Raw genomic sequence first — 20,553 nt, 5'->3', positions numbered from 1 at the left:
CAACATAACTGAACAAAATACATTGAATACAACAAAATTGTGTCAAACAAGACAATTCCATTTGAAAAGTTGAAAAACGTTAAATTAATAATGAAAAGAGTAAGCAATTTATCAAATGATCACGGTGATGACAGGAAATGAAATAGATTCGATTTCGATGTTACAAAGTCTATATGCCTGTTCATTGAGATGATTTTTGTTCGATATATGAAGAAGATCTTAACGAACAATTTACGTCCATTACGAACATGTTTCAGCAGACGAAAACCAGCAAAAACCAGCAAAAGAGTGATTCAAATGGATCATGTGGTCGAGTGGTATTGATAAATGTCTTCTTTATGGATGGCAAAGAGGAAGAGTTATCAATTTGGTCGTGAGTGGAACTTTTTCGGATTTTATAAATTGTTTGTCAGTTATGTCTCTCTCAAAACAATCTATACGATTAAAGAAAATATTGCGGCTCGCGATTAAATGTGTTTACGGCAAAGATCTCTTATGTGTTATATTACCTTGTGGCGGAAAAGAAAAGCATTTTTTCATTGTACAAATTCGTGTAGAAGATAACTGCTAATTCTGTGAACTAAATTTCTGCTTATAGCTATAAAAATATTTGTATTTGTCATATTTTCCCTTCAATTTCATTATTTGTAAAATTTGTTCCAAATTTGTGGTGTGAGGACCTCCATCGATCGCAAAATGTGAAAAGGTAATCTAGATTTGGCTGCGAATTGTGCATTTTACCCAGAGTGATGCACTTTTCAAAATTCCAATGACATCAATTGTTATAGGTGTCACATGGATTGTCTGTGCACTGATGTAGATCGCTTAATAATTTGTGCTGATTTTCTGCTCTAAAGCATCTTCATCCCATTCAAACATGTTCACCCCGAAATATTGATGTGAAAAGAAGCAGCAAAAAAAATTTTGTCAGACACTTCTTTTCACAATCGATTTAATGCAACCCAAATGGTTGTATTCGTGCCAAATTATGACTTAATAATACCTTTGCTAGTTTTTTACGTCAAAATTCCAGGTAAATTACTCCTACACCCGTTTTTCGACGATTTTCTGTGCAAAAAAAGACGAGGAGAATATTTATGAATTTCAGCTGAACAAAGTGACGATGGGAGATATTCTCGATGAAAATTCCTATGGATTAAAATTCTTGGACGAAAAATGTCTCAATATTTCGATTATTTTTTTTTTCTTCTCTCGTTTTCTTTCCAAATGCATCATCTTCATTCGTATGCAAGTTTGATTCTATTCAATTCCTTACATTTCAAGCGTGTGATGAATTCATCAACTGATTAGTTGATGACACTTGTTTTGAGCACTTAACAATAACCAATATTTATCCGTTGTTCTGTTTTCAACTGATTCTTCGGTTGTTTGGGATCACTCAAATGTGATTAGGCGCATCTTGCCCCGTAGAACCGTTCTGATTGATTTCTCTATTCACAATTTGAATGGTCGATTTTCAATCGTTTACCACTTATTTCGCTGTCTAACGATGATGCAACAACTAGATAATAATTCATTAGTCGAAAGTACACACTTCAGAATGAGGATCAATCCAGCTGACTGTGTAAATGTTGTTATGTGACAATCATGATGTTGATATATTCTTGGAAATGAATGTGCTCGTCGCACATAAAAGTGCATTGAGATGCTCGTGCATCGTTTTCCACTTTGTAATTGATATGGATGTTGATTCCTTGTCCATGATGACAAGATGACGATGACGATGACGATGATGCTGGTGATGATGATGACGCAAAATGTAATAGGCTGCCTTTGGATTGCCTACAGCTATTTTCTTCTCATTTTTATTTCTCCTATCATCTTAAATCGATACAATTTGGAACGCGCGCGCGCTCCCGTCGAAGTATTTTTGTTTTGGCTACGCATGAAAAAAAAAACTTGCAGTCTGTCGAGACCGAGAATAAAATTGATACAAAATTGCATCATCAAAATCCGCAATTCGACATACGTCTAGAAATTAAATCGTTCAGGTATGAAATTGAATTGATTCGAGGGCATCTTTATTTTTGATGATCACGATCGATTCGAATTGAATGCTGCGCACAATAAATGCAATTCGTTCGATATGTACACCCGAGCCACAGAAAAGAAAAACTAAAAGAACATTTCATATTAATTGGCATGAAATGCGAATTTTATACTGTGTTTCCAATTGGTCTCTCCATCTCTTCTTATTTTGCCTTTTTTCCGCTTAGAGCCACAAAAAAGTGTATCGTTTTTAAGAAGAAGCATAACAAACAGTTCGTAAAGATTGAGGGCATAAAAGCAGCAACACAGAACAAAAAAAAATACTGTAGCAAAAAAAAAAAACTAGACAAAAACAAAATAAATGCACAATTGAACCTAGAGCCAAATAAGTACAAAAAAGAGCATTTAAATTGCGTTATCTCTACACTGCCACACACAAACAGTGTGCTAATTCTCATTGTATTCGATATATACCCACATGACAAGCACACAATTGAATTGAAAGCAGCTTCACATTCAATAGGATTTAGATCGGGCCGTATACCACAAGTGAGAGAGGGCATGCAATGCGCTGAAACATAGATAAACGAATAGAGAGAGAGAGAGAGAGAGAGAGAGAGAAAGCAAGAAAAAAGGCGGAAAATTGTTTTTCGGGGGGTTTATTACCCCGGCACCGATGTTTATAGTAAAATAATCGTAATAACAATAAAAGTAATACGGTTAGCGATGAAAGGTCTGTGAATCGAAAAATGACGCACGCAAAAGTGGAGAATTTTGAGGAACGCACATAGCCACACACCGAAAAAAAATTAAAACGCACACACACGGTGACGGTGTGACAGAGTGAGAACGAAACGTTTTTAGCTCAAAATCTAAAAGTGCGGTTAAAAAATAACAACACTGGATTATCAAATTGGAGCTGCAGTTTTTTCCGTCTATCTTTTTCTCTCGCTCTCTGCGCTTCTCGAACGTTTGTTATTTTTTCACCATTTGCCCGGGCAAACAAAAGAAGATATTGAGCAATCACTTCGCACAAGTTTCGATGTTTTCGTTAGATTCTCTCTAGGCAAATGCACGGCTCGAATGTTCATCTTTCGATTGAAAGTTCATTTAATTTCGACAACTGCATTGGATAAACAAGATCAACACAATGACGGGGTGCTGCGATTTGCGAACAATAAATCCGACTCACCACCAAAGCTGTTTTGTAATTTTGTGGCAATTTTTTCTCCTTCGTTCGTTCGTTCATTTGTTGGTTGTTATTTTAGTGCATTAATTAATTTGTTGTGTTTTCAGTGACAATGTGGAGAAGGATTTTAATGATATCTTCATCTTGAATGAACAAATTGCAAAAATCCAGACGATTGTTTAGTTTTTCCATCGTGATGGCATCTTTTTTTAAATTCAAGTCCTGTGTGTTTGGTTTGAGATTTCCATTCAGTTTGTGAATCGATTTTGAGATGTGACACACACATACACGTATACAATTATACTGTTATTCTCTTTGATGAGGCCAGATAACGCGTCGGAAAAAAGTAAATGTCGAATAAATCGTACATTTTCACACCTAATCATTCAATTATTCGGTCGGCATATGGTGAAAACGGTTAGTGTCTCGGTGTATGCAAAATAGCATGGTACATTGCATAAATGTTGTGGACGTGCGCGCGTGCGACGCTTCATAAATGCGGTCTTTATGCCCGCCGAGATATCAAAGCAGAAGCGTGCACGCCACGATCAATCGAAAATGAAACCAAAGTTGGTTCGTTTCTATAACCCAGTAGTAAGTGTTATTTACATCGTTGCATATTTTTTGTTTCATATTCGCATGCGCGCGAGCGTGCAAATTCACATTCAACGAATGGAAGAAATATCAAATGGAAATTATCTTTTTCAAGCGATATATAATGGCGCTAAGTTTTGGCTCAATCATTTCTATGTGGTTGGGTGTTTACAAACCGTTCTTTTGTGCGACGGCACATCATCAAAAGAAATGTACGAAGCGTCGGTTTACTGATGCGCCTTTCTTTTCATCCATCCATTCCTTTTTCTGGTTCCATTTGCAAAATTGAATCAGAAAGAAGAAAAAACAAACGAACGAATGGTTTTTTTTTCCTTTCGGATCGTTGGTTTTTTGCGCTCGTTCTTTTTTTTGCTCTTGCCATCGGCAACAGTCAACTGGTACACATTTTATTTCCTGTGCGGCAATTAACACTTTGAAAGGGCGATTTTCATTTTGGACAATTCAAAAAAAAACGAATCTTTTTTTCTGCTTTAATTCCATTGAAAATAATTTCGGTGGAAAATTGATGCATAAAATATTTTCCACTCAAATCATGTCTAATACAATTTCAATCGCATAATCAACAGCCGACTCAATAGAAGTCAGTTTCAATGCAAACAAAACCGCAATGCTTCGATTTCGTCTATTGTTCATGGAATTTCGACAAATGTGTGTCTGTGTGGGATTGCTTATCAGTTTTATGTCGATTTCGAAGCCATATGGTTTGTGTGTGTGAAGGCGTAAATCCGTGTGTTTATTGTGTTTGCACCAGAAATTTCATTACAATAATGCTATTATCACGGAGTTTAAATTGAATATGGTTTTTGGAAAATTAAGTTGTGACAAAACCCGAAATAAAGAAAGTAATCTGCAAACGATACAACGGCAGATTGCATCCAAAATATGAAATATGTTTCTGATGCATAAGCACATAACTTTCTCTCTCTCTCTCTCTCCTAGTCATTTGCACCCTCTCTCGGTGGATTGCCTCCGTTGCCACTACCAGCAAATCAATTGTATGCGCAACACACGCACACATAAAACTCGAAGCCTGACTGTTGGGCTGTTATCGCACTTGAGCTGCATATTGCATCATTTGCATTTCAATTGAAATCGAATAATTGAGTGAGTGGATTTCTAACAAGACCGCCGGTTAATCCTTTAAGAATATATTAAAAGTGACAAATTTTTTTTTCTTTTTGGGAAACATTTCATTTATCAAAGAGTTTGCTGCTACAGTCATTTGTGATGGGATGATTTGGCGCTTCGGTTTAACACAATTCCATTCCATATTGAATTCATCAACACATCGCCTTGAAATGCGTTCACTCGCTCACTGGATTCATCGGTAATATATTTTCTCGAGTCAAATAAATAGTTTGTGCCGTAACGAAAACTACAGATGAAATGTTTACTGGCGCGCCAGTTAAACAACGGGGGTGCAATAGATGATTTCTCGTGGCCCATGTCAAATGATTAGTGTTTGCCACTTGGAAAGGATTTTCTGTTGTTGTTAGGTTTTCTCCATTAATTTTCAACTCGTCAATTTAGTGTGTGAGTTGCTCATGGATGCCAGTTTGTTTTCGTTCACCTTTCGATTGTTGACTCGATGAAATATTTAAGAGAGTTTAAACGATGAAGTGTCGGTTGCCATTATATGAAACACATGTTTTTTTTTCGAATGGAATGAAATGTGTGTACATTATTTTGATAATTTCATTAAAATTGATGGCTCTAATCAAGAATTTAATTAGCGATTTGCTTACGAAAACTAATCAATGAATTCATCACGGGAAAAAAAATGAATGAGTGGAAAAATGGATGCATTATTATTTATCACAATGCCATAATATTCGGAGTTTACACGGTTTCTGCCTATGTGAGTGAACTTTTCACACAAAATCGTACTGTTTTCATTTCATGTGCAATATCATTGTTGTTTTGGTGACGTTGTTGATTGAGTTTTTTTCCCTTTATGTCTCTTTAAATCGCTTTGCCAAGCAAATGCCAAATATGAGAAAAAGAAACACACAAAAACGCAATGTAAATATTTGACACAGCCTGTGTGTATTAGTTTATTTATCAAAAGGAACGAAACAGAACTTGGCAAGTGTATTCCATTGGCTTGACATGATTTTTCTCACAACAATTAAAGACAAACACAAATATTTTGTTGTTAAATATTGTCAAGTTTTTTCACTAAACAAACGACACAGTGGGCATAAACATTGAGCCTCATTTAACAGCAACATTTTAAGCGTAAATGTTGTCGTCTCGTTTATTTGACCAACCTTCCGCATGTCCGTTTCAAGCTGAATCAAAATAATTGACAACTTATTATTTCAAGCGTTTCCCAACGAACATTGTCCGAACAGTATTCAATCAATTACAATTTTGTTACAAATTATTGTTCCCCCATTCCTTGCGTCGAGTAAAATGAATTTGTTTCATTAATTTGAATTTTATTGCTGTTGACTTTTCTTCAACTATCCAGTAAGTGTGAACATTTTCCTAAATAACAACCTTTGATTTGATGTATTTTTCATTTGTTTGAATGTTGCTTTGGAAATAGAAGAGAAAATATAGTTTACGGTCCGTTGGACCTAGAGTATTTGATGGCTATCATATTACATTTCCTTTTGAACGGCATCCCAGATCGAATTATGACACTTTTTTGTCCATAGCGAGTCCACACGTGTTCCGTTTTTAGGATTTTGGTTTGTTCGCTTCGGCCATCTACCACTCATCGATGGCACGGAGCTTGTGCAATTCGGCATAATGTCAGCATTTATGACTTTGTCTTTGTCTTTTCTTTTGCTTTGCTTCGCTTTGCATTGCGTTGCTTGCATGAAAAAGACACGACACGCTCCTTTCGACTCGGAATCCGAGTTGTTTGACCAGAGCCTAACCATAAATAATCAATTTTAATGACACATCATCCTCCAGTTGGTTAACACTGTGGTGTCAAATGTGAAATATTCACAACGGAAATCCAGTTTGCTGGTGTATGTGCTCACATCACATGTTTTGCACTCACTCTGAATGTGCGCATTGTGTGTAAACACGCACACAAGAGACAATATAAACAAATACTCGGACTTTCAATTTTATCCTGCACGGATTCAAAAATATGAAACACAAAGAAAAACATTCAAACCACAAACAATACAAACGGTGTTAATTGTTCGTAATAAATTTTCCATTTCTTCTTATTTTCCAGAGAGATTCGGCCAATTAATTGCTCTACTTTATATGGTGACAACAGATCGCAATTGATATATGTGCTCAACTAGAGTTTCTTAAATTTTATCAAGCTATTTTCAGTTGTTTGCCTCAAGAAAATGGTTTTATTTGAAGATTTGTGATATTTTATTCGTAAATTCTAAGAATTTTAGAAGATTAAAGGCAAGCCATTCTAAATAGTTGAAGAAGTTAGGGATAAATTTTATAGCGAGGAACATAAATTGACTGTAAAAGTCTAAAATCTCGTCGATATGAATTAATTGTACACTATAGACAAAGACTGATTGCGTGTTTACTTGAAAAACTGCCTCGAATACCAAGAACTAAACACGAAAACTCAAGACGGTGCCAAATTGTCTACGACCATGAATGAATTCTTCTATTTGGTTTTTTTTTCTGTCCAAACTCGCTTTTTTGCCGAATAACGATCATATTACAAATTCCAAATGTTTGAGTAAAAAAATATGTTTTTCAACATTTCAATTTATTTGATTTAGGACATGGGCTTTCTTTTCCTTTCTTTTCGGATCGATATTCTTTACCAACGGTCACATATACAAACTATTAGACAGTTCGGGAAAAAGACTGTTTTTTTCTTCTTCTCAAGAATGAATGAAGTGTTTTTGTCGATTTTGGGTTGTGTAGGCCACTTGAAAAATGCTTGCTACCTCAAGATATGCTGGTGATTTTTCACATTTTCCGTCGCTGATAAGTGTCAATCACAAGCGCATTTGCAACTCATCCAGCATCCACTCTCGATTCACTTTCAGCCTTTGGGAACATATTTCATCGATTGAACATTTGTTGGTAGTGATATGACAAATTTCTCTCTCTCTCTCTGTCTCTTTCTCTACAAATACAATTTAATTATCCTCGAACTCTTGTTTATTCTTGTGCTGAAGAGTGGGTCATTGCTGATTTGCCGTCCGTCATAGGTACGTCAAACAATAATATTTATTCGAAAAACATTCACTATGACCAATGCACTTTTTTTTCGTGAAAATTTATATGAATCGATTTTGTTCTGGCTTTGTATTACGAATTTAATGAATGGTGGCCCAGAACACCAGCGTTTCGGTAGAAAAAAAAAGCCATTTCCCTTTTATTGAATTTACTCAACTCATTCAGTGATTTTCTGGAATCGTAGTAATGTATGGCTCGTATTGAATGAATTAATTTCAGTAAATACAAGCATTAGCTTGCTTACACATTCGATTGATTATTCATCGCAGTGAGCATATGCTTATGAATTACGTCAGAAAACAACAAGAATTTGGAATTGAAACAACCGCATTTGATACCGAGCGCAGACGGATGTCATTTCATTTGTTTGCTCCTGTTTCCATCTCTGTCTATCGACCATGCTGCCATTTCCATTGTATTCACACTAGGTGCTAGTGGTATCGAAAGTGTGCTAAGGCGTCAGATTGTCTAGAAAAATGGTGTAGTTGCGTGAATGGAATTCGATTTTTCGTTGGTGGCATTTCCATCCGGCTGTAAACCATATGCGATCATTTCGAGAAACTTTTTTTTATTGACTCGTTGTTGCTGTTTTCTTTTTTATTATTGGTCTTAATGTGAGATTATTTTCCCGAATAAAACTCACGCAAATCATTTTCTAAGTAAATGTGCACACATTTTAGCTGTAATTTTCAATCCCTGGTTTAATCGCTCATTTCAAAAGAATGTTCATTTGAACGATATCGCGATGTGTCGAGAATATTTTGTACGAAATCCGAAACGAGAGCGAGAAAAAACCATCGGAGAAGTGAAAAAACATTGAAAATAAACAGGCCAAGTAAAAACCAAACCAAATGAAATCAATCATAAATCAAGCATTGGATGGATGCATGTTGACACGAATTTTCATTTTCACTTTGCATCATCAACGACCATAAAACATGAGCTACTTCTTAAATGCGTGTATTACAATTTTTTTTCTGTTCACTCATTCTCTCCCTCTCTTGTCGGTCGTATTTGTCTAAGCAAAATGAAAAAAAAAAACAAAATGGATAACGACAGAACCAACGGCAAACACGGAGCTGATGCAAGAAATGCATGGACCAATTCGATGTGTGCCTTGTTTGATTCATCCCGAAGATGTCATTAAAATGATAAAAATATTTTTAGCATCCGCAAGTCATTAACCATCAATCGCTTTAACGTGTCGGTTATTCCGTTTTTGCCGCACTTTTCATTCATCGAATGATCATGGTGCGTGTGCTTGTGCTTGTGAATATCAAAACGGCGATCACATATCGCCTTTTTTGTTATTTTTTATGAACCGTGCCTAGAAACGGTAATGTTTTGGTTTCGCGGGGAAAATCTATTTAACAAATATGAAAACATTGTGCTACCGTCGGCGTTCGTTTGATATCGAACATATTTTCACAGACACAGCGTCGCCCAACGCTACATCGCTTTCCGTAAGGATATGCATTTAGTGTTTGTAGGATGTCAGACGTATAAAAAATAGTCGTTGCCAAGTAGAGTGTTTTGTGTGACCTTTTGCTGTGCAAGGATGTTTTGATTGTAGCAGTTCCGATTGGTTTTAGTTGATTTCATTTAGCGGCAATTAGACGAAAAGGAGACAAACTTCAGTCGGAAAAGAAACAGATCAACCGGAGTGAAAAAAAATGTACGTACGTGTGACTGGGATCGAGTAAGTTCAACAGTTTTGAAAAAACCAGATAATAAATATTCAAACAAATTTGGTGTTGAGCTCTCATCAAAGACCAATCTGCCGTCGGTGGATTATCATGGATTAAATTGTTTCGGAAACTTAGGCAGCGTTGTTTTACAAAAAATCGGTGATTTAGTGTCACTGTGTGTACCCAACAGAAAAAAATTAAAGTATCGATGTTATATTTACATCACGCAAATATTTACACACATTTCTCGTCTACCGCAACCACCGCCGTTAATCTATCACAAATGCTTAGATCGTTTTAATGGATTGAAAAAATGGTATCGATAGGAATTTGTGGCTTGGCATGGAATTTTGATGATTTGGGCCAAGTAATAGAAAATATGCGATTTATAAATTACAAAATATACGTTTAACGAGTGTGAGAGAGGGGCTATTCCATTGTCATGGTGAATTAGAATTTTTCGGCTATTCACCTGTCCATCAAAATTGGTTGTTTTGTTTCCATCCGTTCAACTCAAAGCATAGAAGATCAATCGAAAATGTGCGTGCTCAATGGCATAAAATATTTCTTACACTTGAAAATCGGGCGTTGGGAATCGGTGATGAGGTAGGCTTCATTACATTAAATTCGAATCGTTTATGACAGCATATCAGTGAAACACAACAAATAGACATTTAGTACGTGTACACAACAAGTGAGAAATGGCGATAAATGAATTTCCTTTGCCACAAATGAAATGATTAAATAAAATGAACGATAATTTTAAATAAACATTTTTTTCTCTTCATTCTCACGAACATTTTTTCCGCTTTGCCTAAATTCCAACGAGTTAAATATGTTTAATGTTGAAACTTGCAAATTTGGTCACATGCTGTCGGCCAGAGGAAATTAAATAATTCCGGTATTTTCCCATCTCGAAGATTAACCATAATGATGAGTCAAAAAAAAAGTCTTGCTAGTTCCAGTATTTACGACTTTTCTTTTAAGGAAACATTCGGAACTTCTTGTCTGGTTCTCTTTTTACTGTCGTCACTTCGACAAAATTATTTGCATTAAAATTTTCCCACTGACATTTCGTTCAAGTTAGGCGATTTAGAAAAGATTAGGTTGGCTAAACACTGGATTACCGTTAATACACATACCATGATCGCCATGGGAAATTTCTTCGTGTGCCTTTGTCTTTGATGTAACTTCCACATTCATTCTCTTTTCATTCGTTTCTTGCCTTTTGTTCACTGCGTCAAGCATTTTCGACTTTCGTTTGTTCTGAAGGCTTCATCACTCATTAGAGTCACTATCAAAGTTTTTTAAAAAAAAATTTTCAAGTCAATTGTCATTAGCTGAAATTGAATTGAGTGTGCAGTTATAATTTTCTGATTCGGAAAGGATCGCGAGATAGATTCAATGTTGAAGATCTTATTAAAATGTCGAGACAAAGATGCATCCGTTTGGCGCCTTGAAATAAAAAATGACTTTATTGTTGTGAAATGATTAACAACAACAATAAAAACGAGCATTTTCAGTATTAATAGATACTTGAGGCTATTTCTGACCATTGCTATTCAATTCACATTTCAACCACTGCATTTTCGTAGTCAAAGCATTTTTTTGTAGCAACATTTTTCAATTTCTTGACGAAAAAAATCCATTTTTTGCCCAAATTGATCATTTCAATTCAAGAAATAGGATAAATTTTCTTTGGATGAAGGCAATAAATCAATATGACTGCACGTTCTATTTAAAATCGGTTGGATGATCGTGAAAAATGACATTTAATTACCCATCTTCGGTTCAATTCCGAGCATTTTTCACTAATTTTCAGAAATAGTTTGGAAATAACAACCAGCCGTCATTTACAACGGCCACTCAGTTTGGAACAAATTGAATTCCCATGTGCATGCACAGTGCACACACTTCTATTTTAAATTTGGCTTTACGCGGCTCACGCTCAAATTCTCTGGTTCACTTGTATTTTTCCAATCTATTTTTTTTTTCGTTTTATCTCGATCCAGGGAGACAAATTGTGAAAGTTTGGAATTTAAATGCATGTCGGCCCGTTATAATGTCAACATCACACACGTAATTCAGTTTGATGATTTTTCGGTTATCGTTATGACACCCTTATGAGTACTTTTCGATGACATTTTTCTATGTTATTCGAAGTTTTTAAATTCTTTATCAAAAATCAAATCCTATTTTTGGTTATTCAGAAAATGATGAAAGTGAGTTGAGCCTTCGCGAAGCTGCTACGGTCTTTATTTCAACAAATTAATAGCTAGCGCAGGACAAATTGCAATTTTCACACAACGAACGATCGGCTCATAAACTCAATGAAATGAATTTTCATCGGCCAGAGTTATAGAACTAAATTTTATGGTGAAAAATCACATTAACAAATTTGTATACAAAAAAAGAGCACGCTTCATCAATAGCCAGGCACGGACCAAAAAACTGGTGGAGAAAAAGAAAGAGAGAGAGAGAGAGAGAGAGAAAAGAGCGTGATAGACAAGTGTTGATTGCTCGAAGCTGTTATAACCAAAACCATCTAAATCACTCAACAATTAACCAAAACAAATTGCATTGATTATCAGGAAGCGATACATTCTCACACTAGCGTGTGTGCTGGCCGTGTGATGATCGTGTGTATACATTTTCCACATAAATACATTATTCATATGCGCGCATGAATCAAAAAATGTAAATAGAATCTCTCGTGCATTGTCGGCGTCAGAGGCGGCGATGGTGATGGCGGCAACTGACCGCCGCATGATTGCCGTGAAAATACAATTTCAAAATCAAAATAAAAACAAACGCGCCCCACTGGTTACCAGCTCACCGTGTGTGTGTGTGTGTGTGTGCGTGTGTGTGTTTGTGTCGATGCGTCAATGCTGACGGTTTGTTTATCGCAATATATCTCTATTTGGCATCGCAGCGCTGCTGTATATTTATGATAAAATGCATGCCGACAACAGGTGTACTCTATTTTTTGCATTATTCGCCGATAATTATTTATGAAAATTGTTGGAGAGAAAACAATAAATGTCTAGTCATTGCGATGCAAAATAAATTCATTGAAGTTTCTTTCCGCTGGAATGCTGATTTCATTCAAACAGAACCTCGAACTTTTGACCAATAGTAAAAATTTCATTCATTCGGAATTTTGGACTCGGTCGATGTATTTGTGAACGAAATTCATGCTGTTCCATGAACACTGTTCATTTGTTTGCATTATTTGTGGTTTTTTTTCACTCTCAAATTTCCAAATCGCCTTTTGTTCTACAACAAGTCAGGTCATAAACTCATAATGATAATGTCGATTGATTTTGCTAAACATGTGCACCCTCCTTATAATGTGTGTCCATACAATTGACCATCATGGGAAAATACGCTGAACTTTTTTATTTTCTTCTATCTATTCTAATGCGAACCCAAATGTCATCGGGAATTGAGGAAGAACACAAAAAAATGCTGCAAACTTAATCTGGAACATGTGTGTTTGCTCAAGTAAAACGATTCCCGAACGAAACAATGCAACGAAGAAGAAAGCAAAAATGAATAAAATATGAACGGAATGTAATATGCAAGCCATATGCGAAAATTGTGTGTGCCTTACTGTGTGGAGAAGAAGAAGTGGTATGCAAAAGAGCGACTACGTAAAAGTTCTGTTCGGAAGGACGAATGCTATTTACCTCTTACTTGGTTAGCTTTTGAATACTTCCTGAAATTCTCGATAGCTTGCGCGCTCATTACATCCAAGGACTTCGATGTTTCCAACAACCATCACTAGATTGCGTTCTTCGATCGACGATCATACAAACAAGTGCATTTGAGCAAATTTTGAGCAAATGCACTTTAATGTGACTAAGGTGCATTCGAAGACAAACAAAAATCCAAGACGAAATGCAACTTTCTGTGGAAAATTTTCAAGAATTTTCTTATCTTTTTCTTTCTTCATGCAAATCATGTAGCAAATGATGAATCAATAGCAAATCCTGTAATGAAAATTCCATTTATTTTCAATTTGTGCAAAAAAAGAGAAAAAATGAAGAGAAAAAAAGATCACTCGTGGATGTTGTTTTTTTTTTGTTGTTTTGTTTTGAAACTGTTTATTGTTTTTTGTTTGTATTACAAGATAAAAACGAAATGAATTTACAAATTAAACTGTTTTGTTTGTTTTAAATAACACATAATTTAAAAAAGAGAGAGAGAGGAGTTTAAAAAAAATTAATAACCAAACATAGAATGAATTTTTGTTTTACGAATATTCTTGATTGATTTTTTTTTTTCAATGCATTTGCATTGCGTTACAACTTTACGTTTAAATTTAAACCTTCAACATCCAATTAAGGTACAGTCTGAATCTTTCCCACTCAAATGTAACTGTCTAGCAGTTACATTTGATAAATCCAACATTCGCGTTACCATTCCAATAATTCGTTTTTCTTTCTTCTTCTTCTTCTTCTTTCGTCGTTACATGCACAACATATCGATTCGTAAATGCTATAAGATCTCTCCGTTTTAACACTTCATTCTATGTTATGGTGATGGAACTTTAGTGGCATTTTCTTTTCTTTTTCTCTTCCAAACATTAGATCGTTTCGTTTCAATTTTACTATTTATATGTTATGGATATTCAATTGTTTTGTTACTCTTTGTTTCCTCTATAATTTAGTTCCTTAAATGTTTTGCATTGTTTTTAAAGTTCTTTTGTTTGTTTGTTTGTTGTTCCTCTTATGGTTAAATGGTGATCAAATCCATGCATCCATTCATTCAGTTTTGTTTAAAGCATATATATCATTTGGACTAATTTTGAATAGATCTTTTGCTTTTTTTTGTTTTATTTTTGTTTATGCTTTCCGTATTCGACGTACAATTACAGTATTTTCCGAAAAATGTCGATTATTTGATCATCATCCTTTCTTCCATACAATTTTTAAAATTATTTATACTTCGATCTAAGCAGTCTTTTTTTTTGAATTCGTAGTGATTTTTTTTTAAAGATATTTTCATTCTCATTCCATTCGCTAAAAAGCTTCGATGATGGATGCACTTTATTCTCTTGTTTTTCTTTATTTATTTAGTTTATAATTTATTGTGTGGTGAAATGTGTGTATGCTTTCATTTGGAAAATGTTCCATTGTGTGTAACTGATTTTATGTTTTTTTTTTCTCTTTTAAATTTTGAATTCGTATCCAGCACACATAATTTAGTTCAACTAAATGTACATATGATGCAGTTTGTTTTGCTTCTTCATATTTCCTCACATTATTTTTTTCCCTTCCTTTCTTTCTTTCCTATTTAGTTTATTTATCCCTAGATTTTCCCTTTATCACTAAATCAATTATCATTTTGTTTCATGTGTTTTGTTTTAGTTATTGACAATTTATAAATTCAATTGATTTTTTTTTCCAATATTTAAAATTCGCACAGCTTCTGTTTTTTGCATCTCAGATTTTAACAAATGTTGTTTTTTTTAAATTCTCAATGACGATCGAATTTCGTTTGTAGCTTCAAATCAAAAATTCAACTCGTCTTGTGCAGAAATTAATCGATGTTTGGTTATCGTTTTAGTGTACTTGTTTTTTTTCTCTTTCTTTCTTGTTTTGTTGTTGTTATTCACACAAAGATGATGTTTAGGGTGGGCCCACTGACGGGGCTCGTTTTCTTTCATCTTTGCGTGGGTGGGAAAATGGTAAGTGATAATAAATGGTTTATTTAAAAAATATATATATACGCGTTTAGTATGCAAACATGCTCCTTATCTCTTCTGGCTTCTGGCTCCTGTCTCTTTTACTGTTATTAGCGGCTGAACAAATCCTTCAATCGTATCGCGCGTTTTTGAGTTTTTTTTTTAAATTTAAAAATTATTTTGGATTGGTACTCATGAAGGTTGTTTACTACAATTGGGTATTTCATGTGGTGTGTATTACGGTGTGGAGTATTTTACTCTGTGGACAAAAAACAAATGAAAAAAAAAACAATCAATTAGATTTCGAATAGATGCAAACATTTCTTTCTTCTCATTGAAATTGAAACAGAATAGAATTGTGGAAAGAACTGTTGATCAAATCAAATCAATGTTTCAAACACTCACTTCCGCCAGCGGCAACGGCAGGTGCTTGAGCTGCCGTCGATTGAGATTGCTGAGTGGATGGTTGCTTCTCTTGTGGAAGACTTGTGGTTGGATTTTCTTGTTGGTTGTTTCCGTGGTTTTGGTTTCGCTGGTTGTTGAAATTGCGTGTGTTGTTCCGGAAGTTGCCACCACGATAACCACCCATATTGCCATTATTGTAACCGTTATTTCGGTAGCCCATGTTACGGTTGTTGTTGAAGTAGCTGCCGTTGTTGCCTCCAGGTCGGCCACGGTTGTAATTGAAATATCTGTAGATTGGCAAAAGAAAAACGAATTAACACCAGACTTTGCGATTTAATCGAAGAGACTATTGAATCGATTTAATCAAAAATAAAGGAAATTCGAACAGAAATGAAATGCTTCGCATCCATTTAAATAGTAATGATGCTTACCCTCCGCGACGAGCCGAAGACACACCAAATGTTTCGCTGTTCAGCTTACGTTCAAGGCGCCAATCAGTGCGATTTTTACCCTTTCGGTCGGTAGCGGCTTCACATGAGATATTGTCAAAGAATGACTTCGTCTTGTCATATCCAATGGTGACATCGTCTTCTTCTTGTTCTTGCTCACCAGCACCAGTCTCATTGCCTGAATCGTCTTTCTTTTCAGCCTCACCGTTGACTTGCGGCTGGAAAATCGAACCAAGGAAAAAATGACATGAATAAAATTGCCAATTTCATTGGAATCCATTTAAAAAGATCAGAAAATCCAGTGAAATTCCAATATAAAATCCAAAAGCTGGATATCAGTTACATAGTGATAACTATCGCAACGAAGAAAAAGCAATGCAAAACGAGGTAAAATCCCCTTTTAAATGTGTCCAATTGAAATTAAAGCAAATCACATTATCGAACAGAACGAAGAAAATTTATTTGTAATTCTAATATTGTTTGTATATCCTCTTCTGATCTAAAACACGGCACAAACCAGGGCCGGTGACATTGGCATAACGGTATTTCTGTCTCTTCTACTCTTCCTATCATTTTATACATCACATTTTGCATGTGTGGCAACCATTGCCATTTTGTTGATGTCATCATGGCATTGCCATGTCAACAAATTTACTCGTTAAACAAACTCAAATGAAAAATGCCCCAAAAAGAGCAAACAAAATGAAGAAGAACTAATACCTGTTCGGGTTTGGCTTCACCTTCCACCTTTAATTTGGCCAATGATAAGCGCACCTCTTCGAATTTTGTGTTGGCTTGCTCGAAATCGAAATCACTTTCAAACTTGATTGTGGTTTTCGGTTGGTTTGGACGTCCTTTACCGTTCTGGTTTTGGCGGAATGTTTGCTACAAAATGGACAGAAAAAAAGCATTGCAAAATGAAATTGCCATTTCAAAAACCAAAACGAAAGAGAAAACCACAACAGAAATTCGGATAAAAAGCAAATACCGGATGAAGACCAGGACGTCTTTGTGGTCGTTGATGTTGATTATTGCGTAGATTTTGATTGTTGTTACGGTTGCCCCAGTTGTTACCGCCTCGATTCTGGTTGTTACCTTGATACTGATTGTTACGCTGTGGATTCTTCAAAATGACATTCGAATGTTAGTATTGGTTGAAAACGATTGGAATGTGCGCCATGGGAAAATGCGACAAAAACGTTGAACTTACTCTATTCTCATGCGATCCTTGACTGTCCAAACGACCACCTTGTTGTCCACGGTTATTGTTGCGCCGAGTGCCATCTTTTTGATTAACCTGAACGCCCATTTCAGCCGTTGGGCTCTTGCGCGAATTCAAACTCACAGGTGTTGTTGAACGAGATCCACCAGTAATTAAATCAAGAACGGAGTCTGATTGAGTGGAGGAAAAAAAATGGAAGAAAAAACACCGTTAGAAATGTTCCGAAGAAAAATGATGCAAAAAAGAGAAAAAAAATGCGCTGAATTTGATTTAATTTGAATAACGAACAATGAAAAGAACTTGAAAAAAAGAAAGTGCAACAATTTTGCAATGATAGACGTGAGTTGACTTACTTTTCTGTTGCGGTTGTTGGTTATTTTGTTGTTGTTGCTGCTGTTGGCCGGTTGATTGCTGTTGAGGCGTTTGTTGTTGTTGCGTTTGTTGGTTTGGTTGCTGTTGACCGAACGGCAAACCGGGCGTACCTTGTGGCAATTGGCCACCTTGTGCATTTGGTGTCGACAACGCACTAAACGGTCCCGGTTGATTGTTAGCACCGCCAAATGGTCCAACTTGTCCGCCAACATGTGGCATCACTGGCATCGGAAATTGCGGCTGAAAGTTTGGTTGATTTTGTGCCGAAACGTGCATCTGCATGATGGCCGGATCGTGCGGAACACGTGGAACATTGTTAACAACGCGAATATCTTTGATATCGGATCCACGGAACAAAATATAATCGAAAATCTCCTCTTGCGGCGGAATAGTAAATTGTCCATCGCGATCCTCTGTTCCATAAGAACGCACTATAGAAAAAGAAATGGAATAGAATCGAAAAAGAAACCATGAGCAATGGTTGCAATGAACCGTTATGCACTTTGTGCAAATGAGGTGATTTGACCGGAGTGTGACTTGTATACCGTTATGTGCGCCGCAACGCACCGATCAAAGTTCAAAATGCGGGAAAACACACACGGACCAATGGAGCAGTGGAAATTTACCGATTGCACCACAATCGATTACATTTCAAACGAAAGAACAATTCACATGGTTCGATGGTGTTTGTCGCGATGCGATTGGTGCACTTTTGATCATCGCACTTTTCAACCGATTACTGTATGCTGACTACACGGAATTTATGCAAAGTGGTACGACAAAAAAAAATCATTCGCCCGAAAAACCAAATGAACTCGAATACGATGCAAATCAATTTCAATGTTAACAATGCAAATCATCGGAAGATATTTAAATGTGACATCAGACTTTATCATAAATGTATATATTAGATAGCGTGTACCTCGAAATGCGTTTGCATCACTTAGCGGTATTTTTTTTTCTGTATTCGTGGTACAACAAGATCGCGTCTCTTTCTCTCTCTCAATTTAAAACTTATATGGGCATTTTTTTCGACTTTTCACACCAAATTTAGCACTAATAAGAACTTCAGTGTTATTCTTATTTGCATATTTCAGTTGTTTTTTTTTTCTCCATCAAACACAAATTGTGCTGCGTTTACATTTTTTCTATTCGTTCACCATATAGCGGTCTACTTTCTTTTGTTCTATTTTTTTTGCCGAATTGGCGACACGAATTTTCGATTCGTAACGAAACCAACAATGAATATAAGAAGCAAAAAAAAAGTTGTATTTATATTCACTGATTTAGCATCAATATTGCGAAAGCAGATAAGAATTTTGTTGACGGTCTTTTGTAATTATGCGTAAGTGAGAGAGAAACGGCGGAAAACACAATTGCACAGCTACCGCATAGTGAATATATATGTGTACGCGCAATTTTTTTTTACGTAGTTTTACGATGAAATATCACCGAGAGAGACAGAGACTCTAAGGTAAAATTTACACTTTTCATCGTTCGACTTTCACTTTTTTTACGCAAAAAAAAAGAGAATAAATTAAACAAATTTTCGATACCAAATGGTCGCATTTAGCGCTTAGAACCGACAATCAATCAAATTTTATCAAACGAAAAACCGATTCCATGACGCGGTGGAAAAAAAATTGTTTTGTTGTAATTTATTTATATATGTATGTTAGGTGGAAAAAAAATCAAGCGATAAAGACTTACCATTGGCTAAGGCAATTGTACATTCGTTCGGATCGACAGTGTATAATTGGCCTTCATATCTTATATCTGATTTCGATATAAGGCTAATTTTTGAACCCAATTCAGGCATGCTAGCCATTGTTGAAAATTAAAATAAATTTTATTCGCTGATGACTTAGATGTTAAATGATGATATCCACCATCGAATTACAAGTGATACAACTTATTGTTCGCTAATGGCGTCCAAACGAAAATGCTAAATGAAATTGAAGCTCGGCTGCTGCTGCTGCTGTTGCTGCTGCTATACGATTACGACTGATGATGCTGCGCACCTACCGGTTGCTGCTCCTAACTAAATTGTTCGCCGCTTCGTTTTTGCCGCATCAAACCATTCGTGTGAAAAACACATTCAACTCAACCATTTTGGTGAGTATGGTGAACTATGTATGCATCGTTGTGTGCAAACGTTAGATCAGAATACTGTTCTCGCTGTAGAATGAGTTGAATTTTAGATTGTGCAAAGGCGATTAATAAAAAAAATAAAAATCCAGAGGAAACAGAAATATTTTTCAATGATTTTTTTTAGAGGAAAAAATGATGTTTTGGAATCTACTGCAATTCAGATGTTTCTGAAGTACTTTTAGATCGATGAGACTGTGAGGTGAGAAAAACTATTGGTGAACGGCGAAATACACTTGTCAAATATCATATGTGCAGTTTCAAATTTCACTGGTCCATTTGACAAGAAATTGTTGTTTTCTCTCCGAATTGATGAATGAAATGTTCAATAAAACGCGCCCAATGAAAACTTTTTGTCATATATCCAAAAAATTCCACTCAAACACATGAAATGGGAGAAAAATTGCCGAAAAAAGACAAAAAAAACCCATCAAATCCAATTTCAAATCAGAACCGAACTGCAAAGTGTCATCTGGATGAGGTCGTACTGTCAAAAATGTATGGGAACGTACAGCGCGTGTATTGAACTGCATGTACAACAAATGTCTTTTTTTCTTATATCGCAAACCCCCAGTGTATGT

At 35.7% G+C, this 20,553-nt stretch overlaps 1 protein-coding gene across 1 annotated transcript; it reads right to left on the bottom strand.

Annotated features, from left to right (window-relative positions):
• Nucleotides 1-14,134: 14,134 nt before the first annotated feature.
• Nucleotides 14,135-20,542, bottom strand: LOC129579149 (protein LSM14 homolog A). The gene is made up of 8 exons (XM_055468827.1): nt 19,535-20,542; nt 17,806-18,255; nt 17,441-17,622; nt 17,219-17,353; nt 16,951-17,115; nt 16,213-16,448; nt 15,782-16,068; nt 14,135-15,635 (listed from the first exon to the last, which is right to left on the bottom strand). Exons 1-8 carry the CDS (start codon nt 19,650-19,652, stop codon nt 15,631-15,633), a joined length of 1,578 nt encoding a protein of 525 aa, XP_055324802.1. The 5' UTR covers nt 19,653-20,542; the 3' UTR covers nt 14,135-15,630.
• Nucleotides 20,543-20,553: the final 11 nt, after the last annotated feature.

This window comes from Sitodiplosis mosellana, unplaced genomic scaffold (assembly GCF_009176505.1).
Source record: "Sitodiplosis mosellana isolate CC-2019 unplaced genomic scaffold, AAFC_SMos_1.0 Smas_scaffold_6226, whole genome shotgun sequence".
Lineage (NCBI taxonomy): Eukaryota > Metazoa > Arthropoda > Insecta > Diptera > Cecidomyiidae > Sitodiplosis > Sitodiplosis mosellana.
The sequence above is the reverse complement of the archived record's forward strand: the minus strand, read 5'-3'. Positions and strand labels throughout refer to the sequence as shown.